Raw genomic sequence first — 25,088 nt, 5'->3', positions numbered from 1 at the left:
GAGTCCTATGCTCATCATTCTTCAGGATGTAGAGATTAAAGAGGAGGGAACCCGCCACCTGCTGATCCTCTACAATGTGCGTCTGGACATGGCCGGAAGCGTCGACTTCTCCGCCGCCAACGCCAAATCCAGCGCTCAGCTGCGGGTCAAAGGTCAGCGCTCACTTTGTTTGAAATGACTTCGTCATCAGAGACTCAAACAGAATATGAGATACCTGCTGAGTCTTGTTGGATTCTTTATTTCAGTTGATTTGCTGGAATAAATGTTGAGCTCAGATGTGCAGCAGCCAATCGGAGGCTGTGGTTGCGTGAGGCTGCGCTGTGACTGGCCCAGTTGACCTTCTTCCTGTCCTTCAGCTCGCTCCATCACGCTGTCGCGGCCTCTGAAGGACGTGACGCTGACCGCCGGAGAGACCGCCACCTTCGAGTGTGAGCTGTCCTACGAGGGCATCGCCGTGGACTGGTTCCTCCAAGGACAGAAGATGGAGGCCAGCGAGCGGGTGAGGACCATGCACACACACACACACAAACGTACACACACACACACACACACACACAGACAGGATGCTGCTGGGGGGGCGCAGCAGTGGGCAGAGCAGATGCCTTCTACCATTCTGATTGGCCATTTTGATCCAGGTCAAGACTCGGGTGGCAGGAAAAGTTCACACTCTGACGATCAGAGACGTGAAGTTGTCCGAGGCTGGCGAGGTCAAACTGACCGCCAAGGACTTCCAGACCGCAGCTCAGCTCATTGTCAGAGGTGAGGCTTCCGAATGCACCACGCCACGAGGCATTCAGGGTCACCGCTCCGCCTGGTTCAAACCGTCTGTCTGCTTCTCTTCTCAGAGCCACCGGTGGAGTTCACCAAACCTCTGGAGGACCAGACGGTGGAGGAGGAGGCCACGGCCACGCTGGAATGCGAAGTGTCCCGAGAGAACGCGGAGGTGCGCTGGTTCAGGGAGGGCCAGGAGATCAGAAAGACCAAGAAGTATGATGTCGTCGCTGACGGACGCAAGAGGACGCTCATCATCCACGACTGCATGCCGGACGACGCCAAGATGTATACGTGCGACGCCAAAGAGTTCAAAACGTCCTGCTTCCTGGAGGTCATGCGTAAGTTGCATTTCAACCATGCTACTGTTAGCAAGTCTCGCCAGTCCGGACAGTTCCATCTGTCCTGTCAATTTAGCTGGTTCCACCTGTCTGGTCTTTTAACTGAGATCGTTAGATTACTTTTAAGAAGTTTTGTTTCTTCTTTTCATGGGCGTAGGTGCTTTTTCTGAGTTCTGAAGAACTGTTCTTCAGAGCTCAGACAGAACAGGCTCCTCTGTTTACTCTGTCTCGCGGTCTTTGTTTCTTCAGCTCCTCATGTGGAGTTCAGCAAACCTCTGCAGGACGTGGAAGTCAGAGAGAAGGAATCTGCCAAGTTTGAGTGTGAGGTGTCTCGCGAGTCGGCCAAGGTAAGAAAAAAAAAAAAAAAAAACCTGAGTGGAGTGACCTGGAAACTGCCCTGTGTAACCATATATACACACACACTAACACACACATTCACTGTATCCGGCTCTCTCAGGTTCGCTGGTTCAAGGACGGCAATGAGATTCGGAAAGGAAAGAAGTATGAGATCATTGCAAAGGGAGTCCAGAGGATCCTCATCGTCCACAAGTCGGTGTTTGACGATGAGGCCGAGTACGAGTGCGACGCCAGAACCTCCAAGACCTCCGGCATGCTGACAGTCATTGGTGAGGAAAAGAAATCACAGCTGAGCGTTTAGGAGGTCCAGGACCTTCTGGATCAGTAGTTTTATGAGCATTTTCAGAACCCTCACAGACAACCTTCAGAATCACAGACGTCACGTCTTCAGGTCGAGAGACAGTCTTTAAAAAAAACTTAGATTGAGCAATTTTTGGTGACATGTGTCATTTATTTTATATTCTAAATTTCATAGGAGAGTGAAAATTTAAACCAACAAATACAAAATAAAGTTTCATTGCTAACATTGCTGATTTACCTGAATGTTTGATATACGGAGACAAAAGAAGAGTCGTGGAAAAAATTAACCAATGCTACCCATTGCTAAAACTGTTTTGAAAAATTAACACTGCTACAACAACAAGAATAGCTAAGCACTGCTAAACACTGTTACAATGGCTAGAAATGCTAAAACGACTATAACAGTCAGTTTCCAGCATTGCGTTGATAATTCATGTTCTCATTGAGAGCAAATGGTTCTGGTGCTGACCGGCTGTTGTGGCTCCGTGTCTCCTCAGAGGAGGCAGCCAGGTTCACCAAGAACTTGTCCAACGTGGAGGGAACAGAGACGGACAGTGTGAAGATGGTGTGCGAGGTGTCCAAGGCCAGTGCCGACGTCACCTGGTACCGCGGCGACGAGGAGCTGCCCGAGGGCGGCCGCTACGAGCAGATCGTGGACGGACGCAAGAGGATCCTGATCATCCAGGATCTGAGGATGCAGGACGCCGGGGAGTACAACTGCAGGCTGAGTCCCACCATCAAGACATCGGCGATGCTTAAGCTCAACGGTAAACACCACAGAGTGCTGAACGAACGGTTTCGACGGCTCAGACAGCACTTGAGTAATGTTAGCATGTGCTCACAACATCACTGTGAGATAAATAATGCTAAATACCTATTCACTTCTTTTCAGTCATTCTTCACTCAACCAGTCACTGCAGTTTAGTGGATTGTTTGATGGGGGGTGGGGACGAGTCCCCCCCAGTGCTAGCTTTGAAGGGACATGACGTCTTGAACCCTGTCTCCTCTGTCTTCATGTCTTAACATCCTGCTCGAACTCCCTCCTCTTCCGCAGAGCTGGCCGCCGAATTCATTGCCCGTCCTCAGAACCAGGAAGTAGTGGAGGGTGAGAAGGCGGAGTTTGCCTGCTCCGTCTCCAAAGACACGTATGAGGTCAAGTGGTTCAGAGGGGACAAGGAAGTAGAAGCCGGAGACAAGTTCACCATCATCAGTGAGGGGAAGAGAAGGGCTCTGATTGTCAAGGACTGTCAGCTGAAGGACGAGGGAGGCTATGTGGCCTACATTGGGAACGTGAAAGCCTCGGCCGATCTCTGTGTGATCGGTAAGAACAACTCCCTGTCCACGTCTCGTCTGTCCCTCCAGCTCTGCCCCACCTTGATGGAGCTTGTGTTTTCCCCACAGAGAAACTGAGGATCATCACGCCCATCAAAGACACAGAGGTGAAGGAGGGCAGCGAGATCGTCTTCAACTGTGAGACCAACGTGGACGGAGCCAAGGCCAAGTGGCTCAAGGACCAGGACACAGTGTTCGAGAGCAGCAAGTACATGGTGTCTCAGCGAGACAACGTCTTCTCACTGAGAATCCGAGATGCCCAGAAGTCCGACGAGGCCGCCTACACCGTCAGCTTGACCAATCACAGAGGAGAACATGCTAAGAGCACCGCCAACGCCAAAGTGTCAGGTACAGACCGCCCTTCTTCCACCGCACGGTCAGACCCGGTCAACCAGAGTCCCTGATCAGCTTCAGTGTTTACAGACAGCAGTTTCAGAAATGTTTTAACGTCATTTTCTTCTTTGCTTTTTGGGGTGTCAAATAAGGTTTTATTCCTGAGAGCGGCTGCTGTCATAATTTGTGTGACGAGATGTGTTTCCAGTTTGCAGGGTTGTTGGATGTTGTGAGGATTTGGTTGCAGTTGACGTGACTCTGACTTGAGACGATGTTGAGCATAGACAGACACACAGACAGGCAGATCTGTTTGGCAGGTCACCTGATCAAAATTAATGCCTAAACAAGTTAATGACAGGAATTCACGTAATAAATGGAACTAATGAGATGTATGCGTTAGTTGATTTCTCTACAGCCTGTCCAAACAGCTGGTCCTCCTGATAACCAGTCTGCTGTGATTCTCCTCAGAGGAGAAGCTGAAGTTCCTGGATCCCATCGAGGACATCGAGACTCAAGAGAAGAAGACCATCAGCTTCGTCTGTAAGGTGAACCGGCCTGAGGTGACTGTGAAGTGGATGAAGGCCGGACAGGAAGTGACGCTCAGCAAGCGTATCGTCTACCGTGCCGACGGCCTCAAACACACCCTGACCATCAAAGACTGTGTGATGGACGACGAGGGCGAGTACACCGCCGTGGTGGGAGACGACAAGTGTTCGGCCGAGCTGATCATCAGCGAGGCACCCACCGACTTCACGGCGCAGCTCAAAGACCAGACCATCACCGAGTTCGAGGACGCAGAGTTCACCTGCAAGCTGAGCAAAGAGAAGGCCGTGGTGAAGTGGTACAGGAACGGACGGGAGATCAGAGAAGGACCCAGGTATTGAACCACTCACCTTGACAGGGTTCCCCTTGGTAACTAGTCTCAGCTACAGGTCCAAACACCAAGACCCCCAACTCGCACCACATCACCAAACACATCTGTGACTACCTGAGGAGCTTAAACTCCTGCTGAGTGATGATGGTGCTTCTTTTCTCATATCACAGGTCTCAACACACAGACCATCATCAAGCTAACAATGTATGCTCAGTTTTGGCTCACGGAAACTTAAGTTGTCTAATTTGTCTCATTTTTCTGTTCAGTTCCGGTCCTCCAGGGTCGGCGTCCTGCATGTTTTAGATATCTTCCCTGCTTCAGCACTCCTGAATCCAATGTTGGTGTTTTCATCAAGCTTTGAAAAAAGCCTCATAGTGAGCCCTCAGTGCAAGTCAGCATTGTACCTGGGAGAGACCTAAAACATGCAGAGCGCCGGCTCTCGAGGACCGAAGGTCCACACATGCGCTGTAAAAGGTGTTCTCACCATTAGGTCTCACCATAAACTTCACCAGTGTATTGCTTATGTTTCCTGACTTACTCCCATCAAAACACTTTGTAGTTTCACTCTAACTCGAACCCTCCCACCATGTTTGATATGAACCACTATATGGTGGCCTCTGTATTTCCGTCTCTGGCTGATCACGTGTGCCCATAAACAGCTTGTGATTTGTCAATCATCATATTTACAGATGTTAGAGCACTGAATGAGGTTAACGAACTGTTGAAATGAGAAGAAAGACTGACGCTGCAGATGAACTGTCTGTTTCTGCAGATATCACATGGAAAGAGAAGGCAAGACCTGCAGACTGGTCATCAGGGTGTGCAGGCCAGACGATGAATGTGAATACGCCTGCGGTGTGGACGAGAGGAGGACAAGAGCCAGACTGTTTGTGGAAGGTCAGCATCTCTTTCTTCTGCAGCCAGTCGAACACATTTCTGTCTCTGCAGCCAGTTTTTACCTGGCTGTGTTTTCACGTTCTTCAGAGACCCCGGTGGAGATCGTCAGACCTCCTCAGGATCTGTTCGAGCCTCCGGGATCAGACGTGGTGTTCGAGGTGGAGCTGAACAAAGACAGAGTGGAGGTGAAGTGGATGAGAAACAACATGATCATAGTCCAGGGAGACAAGTACCAGATGATCAGCGAGGGCAAAGTCCACCGGCTGCAGGTCTGCGAGATCCGACCCCGAGACCAGGGCGAGTACCGGGTCATTGCCAAGGACAAGGACGCCAAGGCCAAGCTGGAGCTGGCAGGTCAGTCAGTCAGGTCCCGACCTTCTGCAGGGTCCAGTGTTTTGATAGGCCTCTGTGGCAGAACATGGTCTTGTGAGTCACTGTAGTTTGACTTAATTCCAGCTGGACACTACAAACAGCTTCACCATCCATTAACACATGCACAACATAATTCTTACATGTTCTACCTTAAATGTTGTTTTTTTAATCTCTCCACCTTTAAGTTTTTTATTATTATTTTTGATAGCAAGATGTCCCTCTAGCATGCAGTCTGTCTTTAACTGCTGATACCAGCAATTTGGACGACAATGATAAAACTTTCCAGTATGAAAATGAATGACACACAAAGTGACCGTGAGGCCATCACTAAAAAAACAGGCTGGACACTACAGATGATCAACTTTATCCAAGGTGTAAACATGCAGCTACAGATTTTTCAACCCTATTTTATCAGATTTGCACCACAGGATGTCACTTTAGCATCTAGTCTGTTTTGAAAAGGCAGCATCAATAGTCAAAGGTAGCTACTAACTGAGATCAAACAGCTAAAGGCTCGGCAGACATGCGGAAAGCACAAACAACTAAGAGAGCTAAGTGAGGGCAGACCTGACACTGCAGACTGTCACCTCCACCACTGAACACATGAAAATCAGACCGTTAGGTCTGACATCAGGTGGTGGATTTTAGTCAAAAAGCCAGACAGGATTGAAGCAACATGCTGCAATGTTGTAACACGTTCATGAAAAATCAGCAGTTGTTTTGTAAACTTTTCTGACGAATACAATATTTTTTCTTTCTTTGTAGCTGTTCCAAAGATCAAAACCACCGATCAGAACCTGGTCACAGATGCCGGAAAGCCGTTCGTCATGACCGTGCCCTACGACGCCTACCCTCGTGCTGATGCTGAGTGGTTCTTCCAGGGCGCCATTTTGCCCGTTCAGAACATTGACACCTCCACCGACCGTACCGAGTTCCGCATGAAGAGCCCCAGTAAGGAGGACCAGGGCAAGTACCGCATAGTCATCAAGAACAAGCACGGTGAAGGGGAAGCCTTCATCAACCTGGACGTGATCGGTGAGTCAGAGTCAGGTGGCGGGACAAAGAATGCTTCTGGGTGTCTGGACCATGTCTGACTTCTCTTGGTGGTGCTTTTCAGATGTCCCTGGACCAGTCAAAAACCTGCGGGTTGTTGACACCACTGACGGTGAGGTCAGTTTGTCCTGGGAAGAGCCTGAGTCCGATGGTGGCAGCAAGATCGTGGCTTATGTTGTGGAGCGACGAGACGTGAAGCGCAAGACCTGGACTCTAGCAACAGATCGCGCTGATACTCCAGAATACTGCGTCAGCGGTCTCCAGAAGGACTCCTGGTATCTCTTCAGAGTCTCTGCCCGAAACAGAGTTGGCAGTGGACCTGCAGTGGCCACTGAGGATGCAGTCCAAGCCAAGAACAAGTTTGGTAAGCACTACCTGAATGTCCCAGCTCGTGTTCAGCACGTCTTCACACCTCTATCCAGATCTAATCCTCCCTACTTGCCTTTCGAATGGTCTAGATGTCCCAGACGCTCCAGAAAATGTTGAGGTTGGCGTGGTGAACAAGTTTGGTGCCACCGTCCACTGGGAGCCACCCAAGTTTGACGGCGGCTCTGAGATCACCGCTTACGTGATTGAGCTCCGTGACCGGACGTCAGTGAAGTGGGAGGCAGCCCTGGTCTGCAGCCCCGAGGACCGCACGGCCACGCTGAACGATGTGGTGGAGAACAAGGAGTACATCTTCAGGGTCCGCGCCGAGAACAAGGCTGGCATCGGCAGGCCCAGTGCTGCCACCAAACCTGTGAAGATCATGGACCCCATCGGTGAGTGGAGACCCACAAAGTAGGTGACACTCCTGTGAGATGCCACGAAACTTACTTTCTCTCTGTCTGATCTCTGCAGAGCGGCCGAGTCCACCGCTCAACCTGAACTTCAGCGACCAGATCAAAAGTGCCGTCACCCTGACCTGGGAGACACCGCTGAGCAATGGCGGCAGCATGATCACCGGCTACATTATCGAGAAGTGCGACGATGGCTCTGATAAGTGGCTTCGCTGCAATGCCCGGCTGTGTCCGGATCTCTCGTTCCGGGTATGAGTCCAGCTTTTAGCCTGATCCCTGTCACTCAGGTTTAGAAGAACCTTTAAAAACCATGTGAATTGTTGCAGTTTCTTTTCTGTCGACTGTTGGCAATTTTTCAGCTTTTTTGAGGAGTTAGCTGATGTTTATGGTTTGTATTGTTGTCTTTAGGTGTCCGGATTGAAGCCTGGTCAGAAGTACCTCTACAGAGTTTGTGCTGAGAACGCGGCTGGCGTGTCTGACCCTGCCGAGCAGCTCGGACCACTGCTGGCCGACGACCCTCATGGTGAGAAGTCAGATTCTGACAATTTTCCACACAACAGGAATAAAAAAATTAAACGGGAAATCTGAGAAATTCTGAAGAAGAAAAAACTGAGTTCCTTCAGTACATTTTTCAGGAAAATTATTAAACTGATCAAAGAAATTCAGAGATTATGTCTGAAAACAGGCAAAAGAGTCAACAAAGTTAACATCTGTTTGATTATCAAACTGAAAATGTAATGTTTGGTGTTTATTGTTCTGAGGAACAGGAAAAATAAAATTATATCATTTATTCAACACATTTTGTCAGATATAAATTTCCATTAGTTGGCAGTATGACTTCTGATCAGTGCTAACATATAATCGTTGGTATATCTGCAGTGGGTCCGACCTTTGACCTGAGTGGCTTCAGGAACGGGCTGGAGGTCATCGTCCCGCAGCCCCTCACCATCCGGGTGCCCATCACCGGATACCCCACGCCCGTCGCCAAGTGGACGTTCGGCGAGAAGGAGCTGAGCACTGAGGATGACCGCGTGTCCATGATGACCAAGTCTACATTCACGGAGCTGACCATCACGCCGAGCGTCCGTCCAGACAAAGGAACGTATAGTCTGCAGCTGGAGAACGACATGTCGTCCGTCTCTGGAGAGATTGAAGTCAATGTCATCGGTAAGCGTGGTTTCTCCGAGCTTCTTAAAAATGCAGAATCCGGTATCTTTACGTACGAGGATCTTGACAGTCATCTTTTCCATTCCCAGCATGTCCTAGTGCGCCTAAAGACTTCAAGGTGGCTGAGGTCACTCGACACCACGTCCACCTGATGTGGGAGGCACCAGAGCACGATGGTGGCAGTCCAGTCACCCACTACCAGATTGAGAAGAGGGAGGTGTCTCGCAAGACCTGGGCCAAGGTTGGTCTCAGAGAACTGATGTGTCATTGTGTGCTTTGTGGTGATGAGGGTTGATCCTCGGTGTCTGTGAGAGTGACATTTGGCAAATAAGATTGCAATTCAGTCAGTTCAATTTCTAGTCTTGAAGCAAATTTGTTACCAGAGAATATACTGTGAAGGTTTATGCGGTGAATTGGTTGATGTTTGAACTCCAGGTGGCTACTGGTGTCCTGGACCTCGAGCACACCGTCACGGATGTCATCGAGGGGAAGGAGTACCTGTTCAGTGTGTCTGCCTGCAACAAGTGTGGACCTGGAGAGCCGGCGTACATCGATGAGCCCGTCAACGTGTCGTCTCCGGCCAGTGAGTTTCTGAATCCTCTCTTTGAGAGTAGGACACTTTCAGATCGGAGTCTCACCTTAGTTTGTTTCATCTGCAGCTGTTCCTGATCCTCCTGAGAATCTGAAATGGCGTGACAAGAGTGGTAAGAGTATTTTCCTGTCCTGGGAGCCTCCGAAGTACGATGGCGGCGCCCCACTCAAAGGCTACGTGGTGGACAAGTGTCAGCGCGGTACCGACAAATGGGAACCTTGCGGTGACCCGATTCCTGAGCTGAAGTAAGACTCTTCTGCTGATCCAAACCCCGTCTGTCCTTCAGTTTGGCATTTGTGTGGCATTGCTTGATGTGTTTTGTGCTCACAGGTATCAGGTGACGGGGCTGATCGAGGGCCAGTGGTACGCCTACAGAGTCCGAGCTTTCAACAAGCTGGGTGCAGGCCGACCCTGTCGGGCCACCGATGAGATCCAGGCGGTGGACGCTCGAGGTAGGATTGTCCTTACTTTCAGTGTATGTATCTGATCGACTTTACAGTCAGAAATATTCAACTGTGTTGTTCGGTGTGGGACTGTACAACTCTCCAGGGTACCAAATGTGATCTTTTGGCCAAAACTGGGTTCAATTGCTGACTTCTCAAAGAAGATAGCATTAACTACAGTTCGTACTCTCTACCCACTAGGATCAGACAGACTACTTCAGTCTGAAAAAAATATGATAATACAAGATTAAGATCCAGAAATGACCAGTTCAAAGCAGCAATACTCATAGCCACACCATCAATAGTCAAAGCCAAGTAGCATTAGCATCAAAGCTAACAATGAGGGTGAGTTTTTAAACCATTCTACATAGCTGTGGACAATCTTTTAGGTTTTTTTCAGAAGTTTATTTTCCTTGAAGGTTGACATTACATAAATGATGAAGTTGGCTGAAAATTTTTTTCATTCTTAAAATTCCCAACAGAACCTCCAGAGATCCAACTGGACGTGAAGCTGCTGGCCGGTCTGACCGCTAGAGCCGGTACCAAGATCGAGCTCCCGGCAGACGTCAAAGGAAAGCCCGACCCCCGCATCAAGTGGACCAAGGCCGACCACGTTCTGCGGCCCGACGACCGCATCGCCATCGACACTCAGCCGGGACACTCTAAGCTGTCTATTGGCAACACCACCAGAGGAGACACCGCCACCTACATCATCGAGGCAGTCAATGCCTGCGGCCGTGCCACTGCCACTATTGACGTCAATATCCTCGGTACAGAAACAGTTGATTGAGTCAAGCAGATAAAGATAGAGAGATCCAGGCAGCTGGAACACTTCTAGAACATAATTACAGGCTTTGATTTTACCACATGTTGTTATCTAAAGACCTTTAACAATCAAACTGCAATCATGTGTTTTTGATTTCTGGACAGTCTGGTTTTGTCTGCTCAGTGTCTTTGTAAAGTGTTTCTTAGACTAACTTAATTTCCTTTTAAATCAGTTAAACTGAAATGAAACATAACAGAACAGAACACGGCATAAATCTAATTTAACTAAAGCCAAAGCTTAACAAAACCTAACAAAGTAAAACCGAGCGTAGCCTGACTGAACTATACTCAAACTTAAATTACTCTTTACCTAATTTAACATAACTCAAATATAATGTAACAACTTAAGCAAGGCTTGGTTCACCGAAACTGAGATATATCTTAACCTAAACTAAATGTAGCTTAACAAAAGAGAGCTAAGGGTAAATTCAAATTGGGGTGAACTATTAAAGCTTTGTCTAGTCAATGTTTGTGAGAATTGTTGACTTTTATGATTTGACTTGATCTAGCTTCTGAGTTCAGACAGAGAACAAAAGTGAATTTAACAGCTTGACCATCAAACAGAGTAAATATGTGTGTTTGGTTGAGTAGTTTTTCAGTTTACCTAATCAGTGATCTTCTCCTGTTTCTCAGACAAACCTGGTCCCCCGGCTGCCCTCGATATCTCAGAGATCACCAACGAGTCCTGTGTCCTGGCCTGGAACCCCCCACGCGACGACGGTGGCTCGGTCATTACCAACTACATTGTGGAGAGTCGTCAGACAGACAAAGAGGAATGGGTCAAGCTGTCGGCCACAGTGAAGCACACCACCTTCAAGGCCTGTAAGCTCACTGCTCTGAAGGAGTACGTCTTCAGGGTCAGTGCTGAGAACCAGTACGGCATCGGTGTGCCTGCAGAACATGTTCCCATTGTCGCCAAATACTCCTTTGGTGAGTGATCCTCTGCTAATCATTCAGAGGTTGAAGTCCAGAGGTGAGACGTGACTGTCCTTTGGTGACCTGTGCTGGTTTGTACCTCTCCCAGATCCTCCTGGTCCACCGTCCAGAGTCACTCCCTCCGACATTGCCAAGGATGCTGTGACTCTCACCTGGTTCGAGCCCGATGAGGATGGCGGCAGCCCTATCACCGGCTACTGGGTGGAGAAGTTCGATCCAGAGAGTGACAAGTGGATCCGCTGCAACAAACTTCCCATCAAGGACACTACGTTCAGGTAGAGAAGAAGTCGGTGATGAACAGGTGTTTGAGCACCAAGCATGGTGCTGACGTGTGTCTATGCACCTACAGGGTCAAGGGATTGCCCACCAAGAAGAAGTATCGTTTCCGTGTGCTAGCGGAGAATCTTGCTGGACCTGGGAAACCCAGCACAGAAACAGATCCCGTCCTCATCAAAGACCCTATCGGTTGGTCCCCATCCACTGTTCAACACTTTCCTTCTCTTATCGTGTTTGCATGTAATTAAAACAACCTCAGAGCAGACGAGTCCTTGGACACCTCGGTGATTCAGGGCCCCAGATAGAATCCACTTATAAGTTAAAGCTTTAAAGTGAACAGATTCCAGTAAAATTAATACAATCGTGACGTCTGAAGAAAAGTTTTTTTTTCATATGTGGGTTTCTTCCATCAGGAGTTCCTCACAGCAGATTTTCTGCCTCCTTTGCTTTTGTACCAACTATCTCCACCTCTCCTGTCACGAGACCAATCAAAAATTCTTCATTCATCAGCTCAGAACTTGAACTTAAAACTCTGACCTGCTCTCTTCTTCAGATCCCCCGTGGGCTCCAGGTAAACCTGTGGTCAGGGACGTTGCCAAGACATCTCTCACTCTGGCATGGACCCGTCCAGAGCATGACGGTGGCGCTAAGATCGAAGGCTACATCATTGAGTTCCAGAAAACTGGCAGTGAGGAATGGATCCACATCGCCGATGGTGTTCCTCAGACCGAGCACCAGCTGAAGGGTCTGAAGGAGAAGCAGGAGTACTCCTTCAGGGTGAAGGCCGTCAACAAGGCGGGAGAGAGTGAGCCCAGTGAGCCCAGCGACCCTGTAGTCTGCAAGGAACGACTATGTGAGTCTTGGCTCTGTGTTTTCATGGGGAAAAACCACATAAACAAACTGTCTCTAAACCAACAGCTTCTGCTTTTTCGACAGATCCTCCATCTGCACCTCAGTGGCTGGAGGTGACCAACATCACCAAGACCAACGCTGATCTGAAGTGGCAAGCGCCCAGCAGTGATGGCGGCTCACCCATCACCAACTACGTCGTGGAGAAGAGGGACGTCAGGCGAAAAGCCTGGCAGACCATGGACACCACCGTCAAAGAGCTGAAGTACACTGTGACACCACTCAACGAAGGATCGCTCTACGTGTTCCGCGTCGCCGCTGAGAACGCTGTGGGAATGGGTGAATTCTGTGAGCTAGAAGATGCTGTGCTCGCCAAAGACACTTTCAGTAAGTTTCAGGCAAAGGATTTTAGTTTTTCGTGGAAGAAACCCTTACTGCCATCATGTTCATGAACTCATAAATTCTACTAATCGTTCTGCTTCAGTCCTGTCAATAATCAAATCATTGATACTGAGATTCTCGTTTCTCCTGCAGCCACTCCTGGTCCTCCTTATGCTCTGACAGTCTTGGAGGTCTCCAAGAGGCATGTGGAGTTAAAATGGGAACCTCCCAAGAGCGATGGTGGAAGACCGATAACCAAGTAAATTGACACACTGTTGGATGGCTGCTGAGTGATCATCAAAAACCATTTTATCTGTTCCAAAAAAAATCACATGCTTCCTTATTCACAGGTATGTGATTGAAAAGAAAGAAAAGGTGGGAACTCGATGGTTAAAGTGCTGCAAGACTCCCGACAGGAAAACTCAGTTTAAGGTCACGGACGTGGATGAAGGATCTGAGGTCCAGTTCCAGGTCAGAGCCGAGAATGAAGCTGGGGTGGGAGATCCCAGCGAACCCACAGTGATTCTCACCATCGAGGATGCAACTAGTAAGAGACTGCTCCTGTGCCATTTGACCGACGAAGCGTCTTCTTCGAGTATTTAGATCAGTGTGATTGTTTTCTCTCTGCAGGTGCCCCGTCTCCTCCTCTGGAGGTGGCCGTCCCAGATGCCAGCAGAGAACACATCAACGTCACCTGGAAACCTCCAGCAAAGGATGGTGGCAGCCCGGTCACCGGCTACCATGTTGAGGTGGCCGAGGCTCGTCCGGAGCTGAAGTGGCTCAGAGTCAACAGCAGACCGATCAAGGAGCTGAAATTCAGGATTGACGATGGAATCAAACCAGAGAAGAAGTACGTCATCCGCGTCCGCGCCATCAACAACATCGGTGTCAGCGATCCCTCTGAGATCTCGGACAAGGTTGCCACCAAGGACCCCGACTGTAAGGAATACCAACGCAGCCCAATCCAACTGACTAACAATAACTCTTCCATACTTTCCCTGTGATTTAGTACCTACTGTCCTACAGTTGTGCAGGATGTTGATTCTCTGCCATTCTCTAGGTGCTCCCACCATTGATTTGGAGACTCAGGACGTGGTGGTGGTCGAAGGGGAGAAGCTGCATCTTAACATCCCGTACAGGGCAATCCCAACACCCAAGATGGTTTGGCAGAAGGACACCGTGGAGTGTAAGGCTGATGACCGGCTCTCCATGACAGTGGAGATGAATAACGCTCATCTGGAACTGCTGAGGAGCACGCGAGCTGATGCAGGTTCCTACTCCATCACTCTGGAGAACACACTGGGATCTGCCACTGGCACCGTCAACGTCAAAGTGATCGGTAGGACCACACACAGTCTGGTGATGATGTGGGTATCTAAAGGTTACACCAGTCAGTACGAGTCCTCATTATTTCTGCTTCTATCCTATCTGTCACAGGCCTCCCCGGTCAGTGTAAAGACATTTCTTCCAGTGACGCCACCAAGAACTCCTGTGTGATCAGTTGGGTGGCCCCAGAGGATGACGGCGGCACCCCCATCGTCAGCTACACGCTGGAGCGCCGTGAGGCTTCTAAGAAGACCTACATGCCCGTCATGTCAGGAGAAAATGTCCTGACCTTCACTGTCAAAGATCTTTACGTCAACTGCGAGTACTACTTCAGGGTGAAGGCCGTCAACAAGGTTGGAGCCGGAGTATATCTGGAGCTACGCAACCCGGTCATCATTGAGGAAGTGAAACGTAAGTTTCCACTTTTAGTCCCATAAGCTTGGTGGGTGAGCAATCAACTTGGCATTGGAAATTACCTGAAGATGTTTTCCATGGTACCACATTGATCCAGATGTGACTACTCTCCTTTACAAGGCTCATATTGGAGGGGAAAATGGTTTGCAAATATTGTTATGGAAATTACAACTAACCCATCAACTGACCCGTTATCATGGGTTGGCTTGTTAACTCACTCGTAAGTTGACCTGTTAGGTGGCTGGTGAGCAAACTGTATTGTATCTTGGATGCTTGGAGTTGCAATTAAAATTTTTGGCTTTTTAATTACACAAAAAATCAAATCTCACATTATAAAACAAGCTAACCAGTGTGTTAACAGGTCACCTGAGGAATTAGCTAAGAGAGCCATGTTCACAGATGTTCATACCTGTTGTCAAAGGACAAGATGTACTGCAACATCAGCAAGCCAAAGTCACAGAGAATGCAGATAATATAGCTGCTGGTGTAAAATGTCTTGAAAATGAAGATTCTGGAGAAGACAACGGTCGGTGTTCATGTTTTCCTATCCTGTTTGCAGAGAAACCCGACCCACCCATTGCGGTGGAAGCTCGTGATCCAACATCAAAATCCATCACAGTGACTTGGAAGGCACCGGACTACGATGGTGGCTGTCCTATCCAGGGTTACATTGTAGAAAAGATCGAGAAGGATGGTGACCGTTATGAGCGCGTCACCCCGAGTCTGGTGCCCGGCTTCTCCTTCGTGGTAACAGGCCTGAAGGAGGACATGGAATATCAGTTCAGAGTCCGGGCGGAGAACGCAGCCGGTGTCAGTGAGCCGTCACGCAGCACTCAGCCCATTAAGGCGGCAGACCCCGTCGGTACGAGAAGCCGCCATTCTTTGAGATCAGTTCCTCACATCAGAAAACATCTTTAACAACAAAATCTTCCACTTTCAGAGAAACCTAAGGTGACACTGCACGCCCGTGTGCAGTCCGGCTTGTGCATCAAGAAGGGCGAGGAGATCCGCATCGACGCCTACATCTCTGGCTCACCCTATCCGAAAGTCACCTGGATGAGGAATGACGAGGACGTCACCAAAGAGCCAACGAAGAAGGTCGTCCCAGTCGTGAGGAGAAAGACCAAGTCCAAGGTTTGTGTTTGATGAACTGTTGTATGACTGTTTGTGTTGTTGTGGTGGATTGCTGGATGACTGCTTCTTGTGTTTTGTGTTGCAGGTTGCCGAGCCAGAGCCAGAGTTTGTGACTCCTCTGCGTGAACGTCTGGGTTTGGATCAGACCACTAGGGGACAGTCAGCACTGATGGTCCGTGACGCAGTCCGGCCCGATCATGGAGTCTACACCATCCAGGTCGAGAACACTCACGGTGTGGCGTCTGCCTGCTGTAACGTCAACGTGATGGGTGAGAGAGCCGAGGAGCTTCTTCAGGAACATGGTTGTTTCAATTTCAAGGTCCATGATTGTAACTTTGACTGCACCGCTCCACAGACAAACCTGGACCCCCCATCAACTTCACCTTTGAGGACATCAGGAATACATCCGTGGTGTGTAACTGGGAGCCCCCAGAGGATGACGGCGGCAGTGAGATCCTCAATTACATCCTGGAAAAGAAGGACAACAAGAACGACGAGGTGGACTGGATCACCATCACCTCCACACTGAAGGGCACCAGCTTCCCCGTCACCAAGCTCATCGAGGGCAAAGAGTACATCTTCAGAGTCACTGCCGAAAACAAGCACGGCTGCGGCCTGCCGTGTATCTCCGAGCCACTCGTCGCCAAGAACCAGTTCAGTGAGTTCCGTCTCCATGGTGATCGTCAAAAAAGAGTTTAAACTCTGGAGAAACTCCTTCAAAACCTTTCAAAAGTTTTAGGTTTGACAAAGCTCCTCTAAGACAGAGTTTGTGAAAAGGTCTGATGCTTTCGTTTCCACAATGACTGTCAAAGACAAGTTTATAGATCAATAATTACCATTAAAATGAAATGAAAGTCAGTAAGTGATCAAAACATTCATAATTTTGAGTTTTTTCTAAAAATGCGTTTGGGATTTTTAAGTAATTCAAGGAAACTTTGCCGTCCACAACAATTTTATTTATAAATTTTGTCAAGTTTCATCTTCTACACCAAAAATGTGTATTTATATATTCTTTAACAGTTCTTGAATTGCAATACTCTGAGCGTCAGTCTGAATCAAAGCATGTCGCAATCCCCCAGATCCTCCAGATGCTCCCAACACGCCCAGAGTCCACGAGGTGACGGCAAGCTCCGCCCATATCTCATGGCACGAGCCCAAAGACAATGGCAGCCCGATCCTGGGATACTGGATTGAGAGGAAGGAGGTGAACAGCAAACACTGGACCCGCGTCAACCGTGCGCTGCTGAACTCTCTGGAGGTGAAGGTCACCGGCCTCATGGAGGGGCTGACGTACATCTTCAGGGTGTGCGCCGAGAACCTGGCTGGCCCCGGGCCCTTCAGCGACCCCACCGACCGCATCGTTGCCATGGACGCCATCCGTGAGTTGTCTTTTGTTTTATGAGAGGGTTTGCTTCAGGAACACAACAGGATGTCACAGTGTTACGCCGTCACTCCCTCAGTGCCCCCTGGCCCCCCAACACCCTGGATCGTGGACACCGGAAAGGATTCCATCATTGTGGCGTGGAAGCCTCCGCTGTACAACGGTGGAGGAGACATCCTGGGATACCACGTGGAGAAGGTAATGACACCAGCCACAACTCAGAACCCGTTTACACCACAGCGAATCAAGTGAAAACAGCATCTGAGCTTCAGATGGGAATCTGAATCATCATAATCTGTTTGTGTGCAGGTTCTGGCCGGAGAGAAGGAATGGACCCGCAGCACCGAGTTCAGGTGTAAGGAGCTGACCTACACTGTGACCGGCCTCACCGAGGGTGCCGACTACTACATCCGGGTCATCGCTGTCAACGATGCCGGACCCGGTGCTCCTGGAGTCACCGAGCCCGCCACTGTCAAAGAGCCACAAGGTGCTGGAGGCTGGATGGAGGCCAGATGGAGAATCGATGGAGGACTGAGAGCCTCGCCTGTCGTCACCACCACACCTGACCTGACCCGTTCTGTCCTGTCTGCCTCCCTCAGAGCTGCCCGCCGTCGATTTCGATGGCACGGTGAAGAACGGCGTGATCATCAAAGCCGGCGAGCCCCTGAAACTGCCGGCTGTAGTGACCGGACGTCCCCAGCCCGAAGTGAAGTGGGAAAAAGACGGGGCGGAGCCGGACAAAGAGAGGGCAACGGTGGAGACAATCGGAAAGAACAGCACACTCTTCATCAAGAAGGCGGTGAGAGCGGACCACGGACAGTACAAGATCACCGGAACCAACAGCAGTGGCTCAAAGAGCGCAGAGACCAGAGTGGACGTCATGGGTAAGACACACACACACACACACACACACACACACACACACACACACACACACACACACACACACACACACACACACACACACACACAAGTAAGCTCACTTAAGATAAGCTAAATTGAGTGGCAGATTTTTTTTCTCACTTAAAACACTTTCTGTGTTAAAGAAAACGAGACTCATAGCTAAGAAATGTGCAGAAGAATGTGTAATACCCTGTTGAACCAGCAGATGGTGTCGTGAGTGAAGTGTACAGAAGCAGTAAACTTCAACACTCACCATGTGGCTGTAACGTCCCCCTCACCGTGTTGTCTTTCTGCAGATGTCCCTGGACCTGTGGTGGACCTGAAGGCAGTCTCTGTGACCAAGAAGAACATCGTGCTGACCTGGTCCGACCCCCTGGACAATGGCGGCAGTGACATCATCGGATACGAGGTCCTGAGGAAGGACGCCAAGATGAAGCTGTTCAGACAGCCCATCGAGACGGCATCCTGCAAATGCGATGTTCAGGGCCTGCTCGCCATGGAGGAGTACGACTTCAGGGTGGTGGCCCGGAACAAGTACGGTGAAGGCGTACCTTCAGACCTGGGACCCATCCTGGCCGAGGATCCCAAAGGTAGCCTCACCCAAACACCACCTGCAGTTATCATCATCTCATCTTAATTCTGACTCAGCTAAACTCCTCCTCCACCTTTCAGGAACTCCGTCCGCCCCCGAGAAGCTGCATTACACCAACCGCACCAAGAACACCATCACCTTGGCCTGGCAGCCACCACGCAGTGACGGAGGCAGCCCCATCATCGGGTACTATGTGGAAAAGATGAGGTCAGATGGCTCCGAGTTCGAAGTCGCCAACAGAAAGATCTTCCCCGAGTGCTGTGGGACGGTGGAGAACCTGTCGGAGGGTCAGGAGTACCAGTTCAGGGTTTTCGCCATGAATGAGGTCGGAAATGGAGACCCATCCAGACCCATCACTGCCAGGATCCAGGATGACGAGAGTACGCTTCCTTTTTCTTCCTTCCCAGAACAAGGACTTTTCACATTCACACCGTTTTTAATACTAAATGTTGTTTTTAATACTAAATGTTGTTTTTAATACTCGCCACATTTTAACGATGCGATGCCATCTTAGGAACAAAAAATTCTGTTGACACATGGAGCTAGATGTGGACTATTAGCAAATGATCTGGACTGTTACCGTGTGACCTGGAGTATTCCTGAGTGACCTACACTTTTACCAAGTGACTTGGACTATTACTGATTGATGTGGAGTTTTTAAAATACACCCTGGCTTGAAGATTGAGTCTTCACTCTCCGATACCTTATTGTGGAGCCGGACTCTGTCTGTCGTACTTGTTCTCTTTAGTGAAACATTTAGACTGTTTTGGTGGGAATCAGACTCTTTCAAACACCTGGATCTCTCAAACAGCAACTGGAATTGCTCAGCCATACCTAAACTCTTTGAACAGACTCGTTAACATAAGGTAGAAGAACCGAGATGTCTGGACTTTCTTGGTCTCTGTACTACTATGAAAACCCCATGCGGACCAAGAGGGAACCAAGATGGACAAAATGTAAACTGCGGTTTCTTTTGTTCCACCACAGTTGCTCCAGTCATCACAATCCTGAAGTTCTTCAAGAGTAATTCCATCATTGTGAGGAAAGGCGCTGCCATCGACATCCCAGCTGAAGTCCGAGGTCTTCCTTTGCCCACGCTGCAGTGGCTGAAGGACGACGTGGTCATTGAAGCGCCCGATGGCGAGAAGATGACAATGGAGTCTGAAGAGGTGAGAATGGTTATTTTTTTCTTTAAATCTACAAGACAATATTCGAGAGTCAGACCGATCAGTCAAAGCCAACATTTCTAACTCCAGGTGGACCGAACCACCATGAAGACCACCATCGGAATCCCGGTCACTGTCAGGCAGGACAAAGGCAGCTACAAGCTGCAGGCTGAGAACTGTCATGGCAAAGCTCAGCAGAGCATCTGGGTGGAGATCCTGGGTAAGTTCTCCTTCTGTGCACTCATCTGTTTGTCTCAGAACATCACGTTAACCCAACTCCAACCCTGCAGACCGACCGCTCCCTCCCAGGAACGTGGTGGTGTCTGACATCAAGGCGGATTCCTGTTACCTGACCTGGGATGCCCCGGAGGACAATGGAGGCAGCGAGATTACCAACTACATCGTCGAACGCCGTGATGCCAGCAAGAAGAAGTCTGACTTTGATGCTCTGACCATCAATCTGATTGACCGGAGATATGGAGTGAGTGTAAAACAAAAGCAGCCTTGGACCTGGCAAATGGGGTGAAATCAGTGATAAAACTGGTCCAAAGTTGCAAAACCAGTCTGAAGAACTGAACACTTACTTTTTAGTCAATAACTGAATAATCCAATTCAGTTCGATTCAGCTTTATAATATATAGCACCAAGTACAGCACTGTCATTTCAAAGCACTTTTACAGAAAAACCCAACAGCTTCACATGAGCAAGCATAGGTGATAGAGGAAAGGAAAAACCGTGGCAGAACCAAGAGAGAGCAGACTAAAAGAGACAATGGTTAGTAACACATAGCGGAGAAACAGTTGAGTAAGAAAGGTGAGAAGAGAAGCTCAGTGCAGGTCCTCCAGAAGTCTTAGTCTATAGCAGCTTCACTAAGAAAATGGTCCAGGGCGGCCTAAACTAGCCCTAACTGTAAGCTTTACAAAGCTTTAGTCTTAAAGTAGAGACTCTGTCAGCCTCCCGAACTGAAACTAGGAATCCACAAATAGGAAATCTGCCAGCACATCCCAACAAAGCAGAAGATGTCAGTGTGCCTCTGCTCAACATTCTACCTCCAACACACTTTTTCATCAACATTTTTTGGGGTGGGGTGTAGGTTGAAAGAATCCTGATTGAAATATTCCAGGTTAAATTACCCCAGTTTAAATGATGTAGGTTGGGATGACTGCATGCGAAAGCTGCTCGTGGTGTTGTCTCCTGAAATACTCAGTACTTACTTTTCCTCCTTTAGGTCTACAAAATGGATTTGAATGGTACCTACCAGTTTAGAATCAAAGCTGAGAACAAGTATGGCGTTAGTGATGGCTGCGACTCTGAGAAAGTGCAGCTCCGGGATCCATTCGGCCTCCCCGGACCTCCACGGAACCCGAAGATTATTGCTGCCACTTCCACCACCATGACCCTGACCTGGGAACCACCACTGGACAACGGTGGCTCCACCATCCAAGGCTACTGGCTTGAGAAGAGGGAGCGCGGTGCCGTGTACTGGGGCCGTGTCAACCGATCGCCAGTGACCAAACCGGCGGTGAAGGGCCTGCAGTACACTGTGCTGAGGCTCATCGAAGGAACAGAGTACCAGTTCAGGGTGGCTGCTTCCAACGCAGCAGGACTGGGACCGTACAGTGAGGCCACCGAGTGTCGCTTCGCTGTGGACCCATGCAGTGAGTGTTCACCTCCAAAGGAACATTCATGTCCCGTTCACACCACAATGGTTCAAGTTTCAAGTTTACATGGACATCCAAACATCCAAATGATAGCTGTTTATACAGCAACAGCAGAAACACTGAAAACAATGTAGTTAGCATTTTAGGCCATTAGATGATGCTGTTGTTGCTGAAGTCATGAAACATTATTCTTAAGGGCCATATACTGAGCATGTGCAGAACTACTGTTTACTATGGCCATGAAGCATAGGACCAGGAGCAGACTTTCAGGACCAGGAGCAGAGTTTCAGGACCAGGAGCATAGTTTCAGGACCAGGAGGCCAGTTTCAGGAAAAAAATTATTTCCCAACACTGAATTTTACAACATTTTACAACAGTTGTAAAGAATATTCAAAAACAGATATTACAAAATGAAGACACACTGATCTCTGACCTCTGCTGTGCCTTCCCAGACCCGCCCAGCCCTCCTGGAGCCCCCACGGTTAAAGACAAGACCAAGAGCAGCATCACGCTGTCCTGGAGCCCGCCGGACAGAGATGGAGGCAGCCCCGTCAAAGGCTACGTGGTGGAGGTTCACGAGGAGGGCTCTCCTGATTGGAGGAGAGTTAACCCTGCCGACAAACTCCACCCCTCCACAGAAATCACCGTCCCCGACCTCAAGGAGGGCAAGAAATGCAAGTTCAGGATCTACGCCGTCAACGCCGCCGGGAACTCTGACCCAGCCCGGACAGCAGAAATCCTGGTCCAGGACATCCTGGGTAAGAAGAGTCTCTCGCAAGCTGTTAGCACAAACCAATGTTCTCATCTGAACTGTGAACATTAACTAAAACTTTGATCTTTGAACTTCCTGAACTCCCTCAAGACTCCTGAGAGTGACATGAAAGTAGCACCAGTGTAGTTTAGCTAAAACTAAACTACTTTATGTAGAAGTAAACGAGTAACTTGCTAGAAGTAACAAGTCAATTTTTATCAAGGGTACGGAGTACTCTAACAGTGAGACTAGTGGAAAATGTGCCAAGGTGCTGATGATGAATGACCAGTAACGAAGTCTGTGCTTGGATCTGCAGTCGAGCCGACTGTTACACTGGACGTCTCTGCACCCGACCTCCTGAACTGCAGAGCCGGGACCACCATCAGGATCCCCACCACCATCACCGGGCGCCCCGTCCCCAAAGTCACGTGGACCTTCGACGGCACCGCCGAAACTGAGAAGAAGAATGATCTGCACACGCTGCCGGTTGACTCGGAGGTTCGATAGATGCCCATGACACGTCTCTCGATGCCACAGTCCGAAACCCTCTCACCATGACTTGTTCTTTCCAGGTTCACTCCACGACCACTACTTCAGTGGTTCTGATCCCCGAAAGCAAACTGAGCCACAGCGGCCGCTACATCCTCAATGCCGAGAGCCCAGCGGGACACAAAGTGGTGAAAGTCCGCGTCAACGTCCTCGGTACAAATCTGTTGAAGATGTTAGACAGGAAGTGATGTCACAAGGATTGTAGCAGCGTCCCAACTCAATTTGTTGACACCTACAGACCTCCCCGGACCTCCCAGAGACCTGAAGGTCAGCGACGTGACCCGAGGAACCTGCAGGCTGACCTGGAAACCTCCTCAGTGCGACGGAGGCGAGCGTGTCAAGAGCTACTTCATCGAGAAGAAGACGGTGGAGGGAAAAGCCTGGACCAAGGTGGGAGGCTCTGATTGGATGGTAAAGCTCAACCTGCTGCAGGCTCTGACCCCTGACCTCTGACCTCTGTCCTTGCTCCTCCAGGTGAACACAGCCTGCGCTGCTCAGTCTCTGGTTGTTCCAGATCTCATTGATGGTCAGGAGTACCTGTTCCGTGTCCGAGCCGAGAACCGCTGTGGCTTTGGACCCTTCACCGAGACCCCCGAGGGTACTCTAGCCCGAGACCCCATCCGTACGTACCCCACCTCACACACACACACACACACACACACACACACACACACACACATGGTTTTCATCTGTTTCTGTGTGTGTGTCTGGTTTGGCCAGTTGGACCCCCCAGTGGGTGAAGCAGCCTCAGATCAACAGAGTAGTAATGGTAGTAGAGAAGTGATTTATTAGTGTACTGAAGACTATTTAGTTTTGAGCTCTTTATTATTTCTTTATGACTCATTTATCCATCATTTAATCACAAATGTTTAATGTATCACTTATATTTTAATATTGAGTCACCTTTATTCAAAAAACTGCTCATGGAAACAGTAAAGTTCAAGAGTTTTCTGATATCATCCTGATGTGATGAACTGTCTCAGCTCCAAAGTGGCACTTGTTGTTGTGTGATGGTGTTGAGGGTGTTGAGTAGTGACACTGACCTGTGTCTGCAGATCCTCCCGATCCTCCCACCAGACTGAAGATCCAGGGTGTGAGGAAAGGCACCGTCACTTTGACCTGGAAGGCTCCAAAGAACGACGGCGGCGCTCCAGTCACCCACTACAGTGTGGACCTGCTGTGCTGGGATGCCAGTGGTGCCCAGAAGGAGTCGTGGAGAAGGTGAAGCTCCACCTGGAGGCCTGCATGTTCAACCTCCACCCTCTCAAAGCAGATCTGAAGAACACTGCGTTCCCTTTTAGCTCAGCTTGACTCCACAAGCTCTGTTTTACTTCCAGGTTTCATATTTGCTCTTAAATTGTCTTTTATCCTTAAGGTAAAAGCCACAGTGTGCTGCAGATCAGAGCCGCTGAGTCTTCTAGGGAGCGATGGTGGTTTGGTTACCTGCACTGAAACACTTTGCTGCTTTCAGGTGTAACAGGAGAGACGTGGACACCACCAGCTTCAAGGTGGAGGACCTGACACAGGGAGATGAGTATGAGTTCAGGGTGGTGGCCTACAACCGGGCCGGAGCCAGCCGACCCTCGTCCACTGCTGGACCCATCATCATCCAGGACCAGACCTGTAAGTGTGTGGCACTGTGGCATTATGGGAAATGTGGGGCTTTGGTTTTGTGTGTTCGAATTGAGATCAGAGGGTTTCAGGCCTCAGATCCAGAAACGCAAAATCAATTCTGAAGGTCTCATCCAAAGTTTACCCTTTTTTTTTTGTTTGTTTGCTTAGACAGAGAAATATCTTTCTCATATATCTCAAATCGTGTCTCTGAGCTGCACAAAAGATGTGTTAGTTGAACTGTTAATAATGATTAATGAAGTCACCTGATTCAACCCTCAGCAAGGTAAAGCTAACATGACGGTCAGAGGACCAGCTGGCTGTTTTGAGACTAATGAAGAACAAACGTGTCAAAGTGTGAGGATGGAGTAGTGATATCCTGCTCTGACCTTCAGGTGCCCCATCCATCGAGATGAAGGAGTTCATGGAGGTGGAGCAGGGCTCAGACATCAGCATCGTGGCCAAGCTCCGCGGCTGCCCCTTCCCCACACTCACCTGGTACAAGGCTCCACCTCACAAACCCGACGCCAAGGTGGAGGTCCAATATGACGAACACATCAACAAGATGGTGTCCGACGACAGCTGCACGCTGCTCATCCAGCAGGGCAAACGTCCTGACACCGGCCTCTACACGCTGGTGGCCTCCAACAGCCTTGGCAAGGCCTCCAAGGAGATGAGACTCAATGTGCTGGGTAGGAAGACAAATGCACCCACAACAGCCA

The 25,088-nt window shown here is 49.4% G+C and overlaps 1 protein-coding gene across 1 annotated transcript in view; it reads left to right on the top strand.

Moving 5' to 3' along the window:
• The window catches only part of LOC115403321 (titin-like), a 164,738-nt gene that overhangs the window by 71,345 nt on the left and 68,305 nt on the right, over window positions 1–25,088 (top strand). The window contains 55 exon segments of the mRNA XM_030112182.1: window positions 26–152; window positions 357–499; window positions 636–759; window positions 846–1,112; window positions 1,362–1,459; window positions 1,570–1,738; window positions 2,267–2,536; window positions 2,824–3,090; window positions 3,171–3,449; window positions 3,903–4,311; window positions 5,081–5,205; window positions 5,293–5,559; window positions 6,343–6,612; window positions 6,695–6,994; window positions 7,089–7,391; window positions 7,471–7,658; window positions 7,818–7,932; window positions 8,289–8,576; window positions 8,666–8,817; window positions 9,012–9,159; window positions 9,236–9,413; window positions 9,499–9,620; window positions 10,094–10,381; window positions 11,070–11,366; window positions 11,461–11,647; window positions 11,722–11,837; window positions 12,202–12,501; window positions 12,585–12,884; window positions 13,032–13,137; window positions 13,229–13,425; window positions 13,509–13,817; window positions 13,939–14,217; window positions 14,316–14,615; window positions 15,178–15,480; window positions 15,559–15,752; window positions 15,838–16,021; window positions 16,108–16,410; window positions 16,832–17,131; window positions 17,213–17,331; window positions 17,443–17,620; window positions 17,733–18,017; window positions 18,333–18,626; window positions 18,709–19,008; window positions 19,616–19,797; window positions 19,885–20,014; window positions 20,085–20,275; window positions 21,023–21,452; window positions 21,908–22,213; window positions 22,523–22,704; window positions 22,779–22,908; window positions 22,994–23,145; window positions 23,230–23,377; window positions 23,811–23,976; window positions 24,227–24,378; window positions 24,762–25,058. Of these exon segments, the coding sequence (XP_029968042.1) occupies window positions 26–152; window positions 357–499; window positions 636–759; window positions 846–1,112; window positions 1,362–1,459; window positions 1,570–1,738; window positions 2,267–2,536; window positions 2,824–3,090; window positions 3,171–3,449; window positions 3,903–4,311; window positions 5,081–5,205; window positions 5,293–5,559; window positions 6,343–6,612; window positions 6,695–6,994; window positions 7,089–7,391; window positions 7,471–7,658; window positions 7,818–7,932; window positions 8,289–8,576; window positions 8,666–8,817; window positions 9,012–9,159; window positions 9,236–9,413; window positions 9,499–9,620; window positions 10,094–10,381; window positions 11,070–11,366; window positions 11,461–11,647; window positions 11,722–11,837; window positions 12,202–12,501; window positions 12,585–12,884; window positions 13,032–13,137; window positions 13,229–13,425; window positions 13,509–13,817; window positions 13,939–14,217; window positions 14,316–14,615; window positions 15,178–15,480; window positions 15,559–15,752; window positions 15,838–16,021; window positions 16,108–16,410; window positions 16,832–17,131; window positions 17,213–17,331; window positions 17,443–17,620; window positions 17,733–18,017; window positions 18,333–18,626; window positions 18,709–19,008; window positions 19,616–19,797; window positions 19,885–20,014; window positions 20,085–20,275; window positions 21,023–21,452; window positions 21,908–22,213; window positions 22,523–22,704; window positions 22,779–22,908; window positions 22,994–23,145; window positions 23,230–23,377; window positions 23,811–23,976; window positions 24,227–24,378; window positions 24,762–25,058 (12,214 nt within the window).

Source organism: Salarias fasciatus, chromosome 16 (genome assembly GCF_902148845.1).
Source record: "Salarias fasciatus chromosome 16, fSalaFa1.1, whole genome shotgun sequence".
Lineage (NCBI taxonomy): Eukaryota > Metazoa > Chordata > Actinopteri > Blenniiformes > Blenniidae > Salarias > Salarias fasciatus.
The sequence above is the reverse complement of the archived record's forward strand: the minus strand, read 5'-3'. Positions and strand labels throughout refer to the sequence as shown.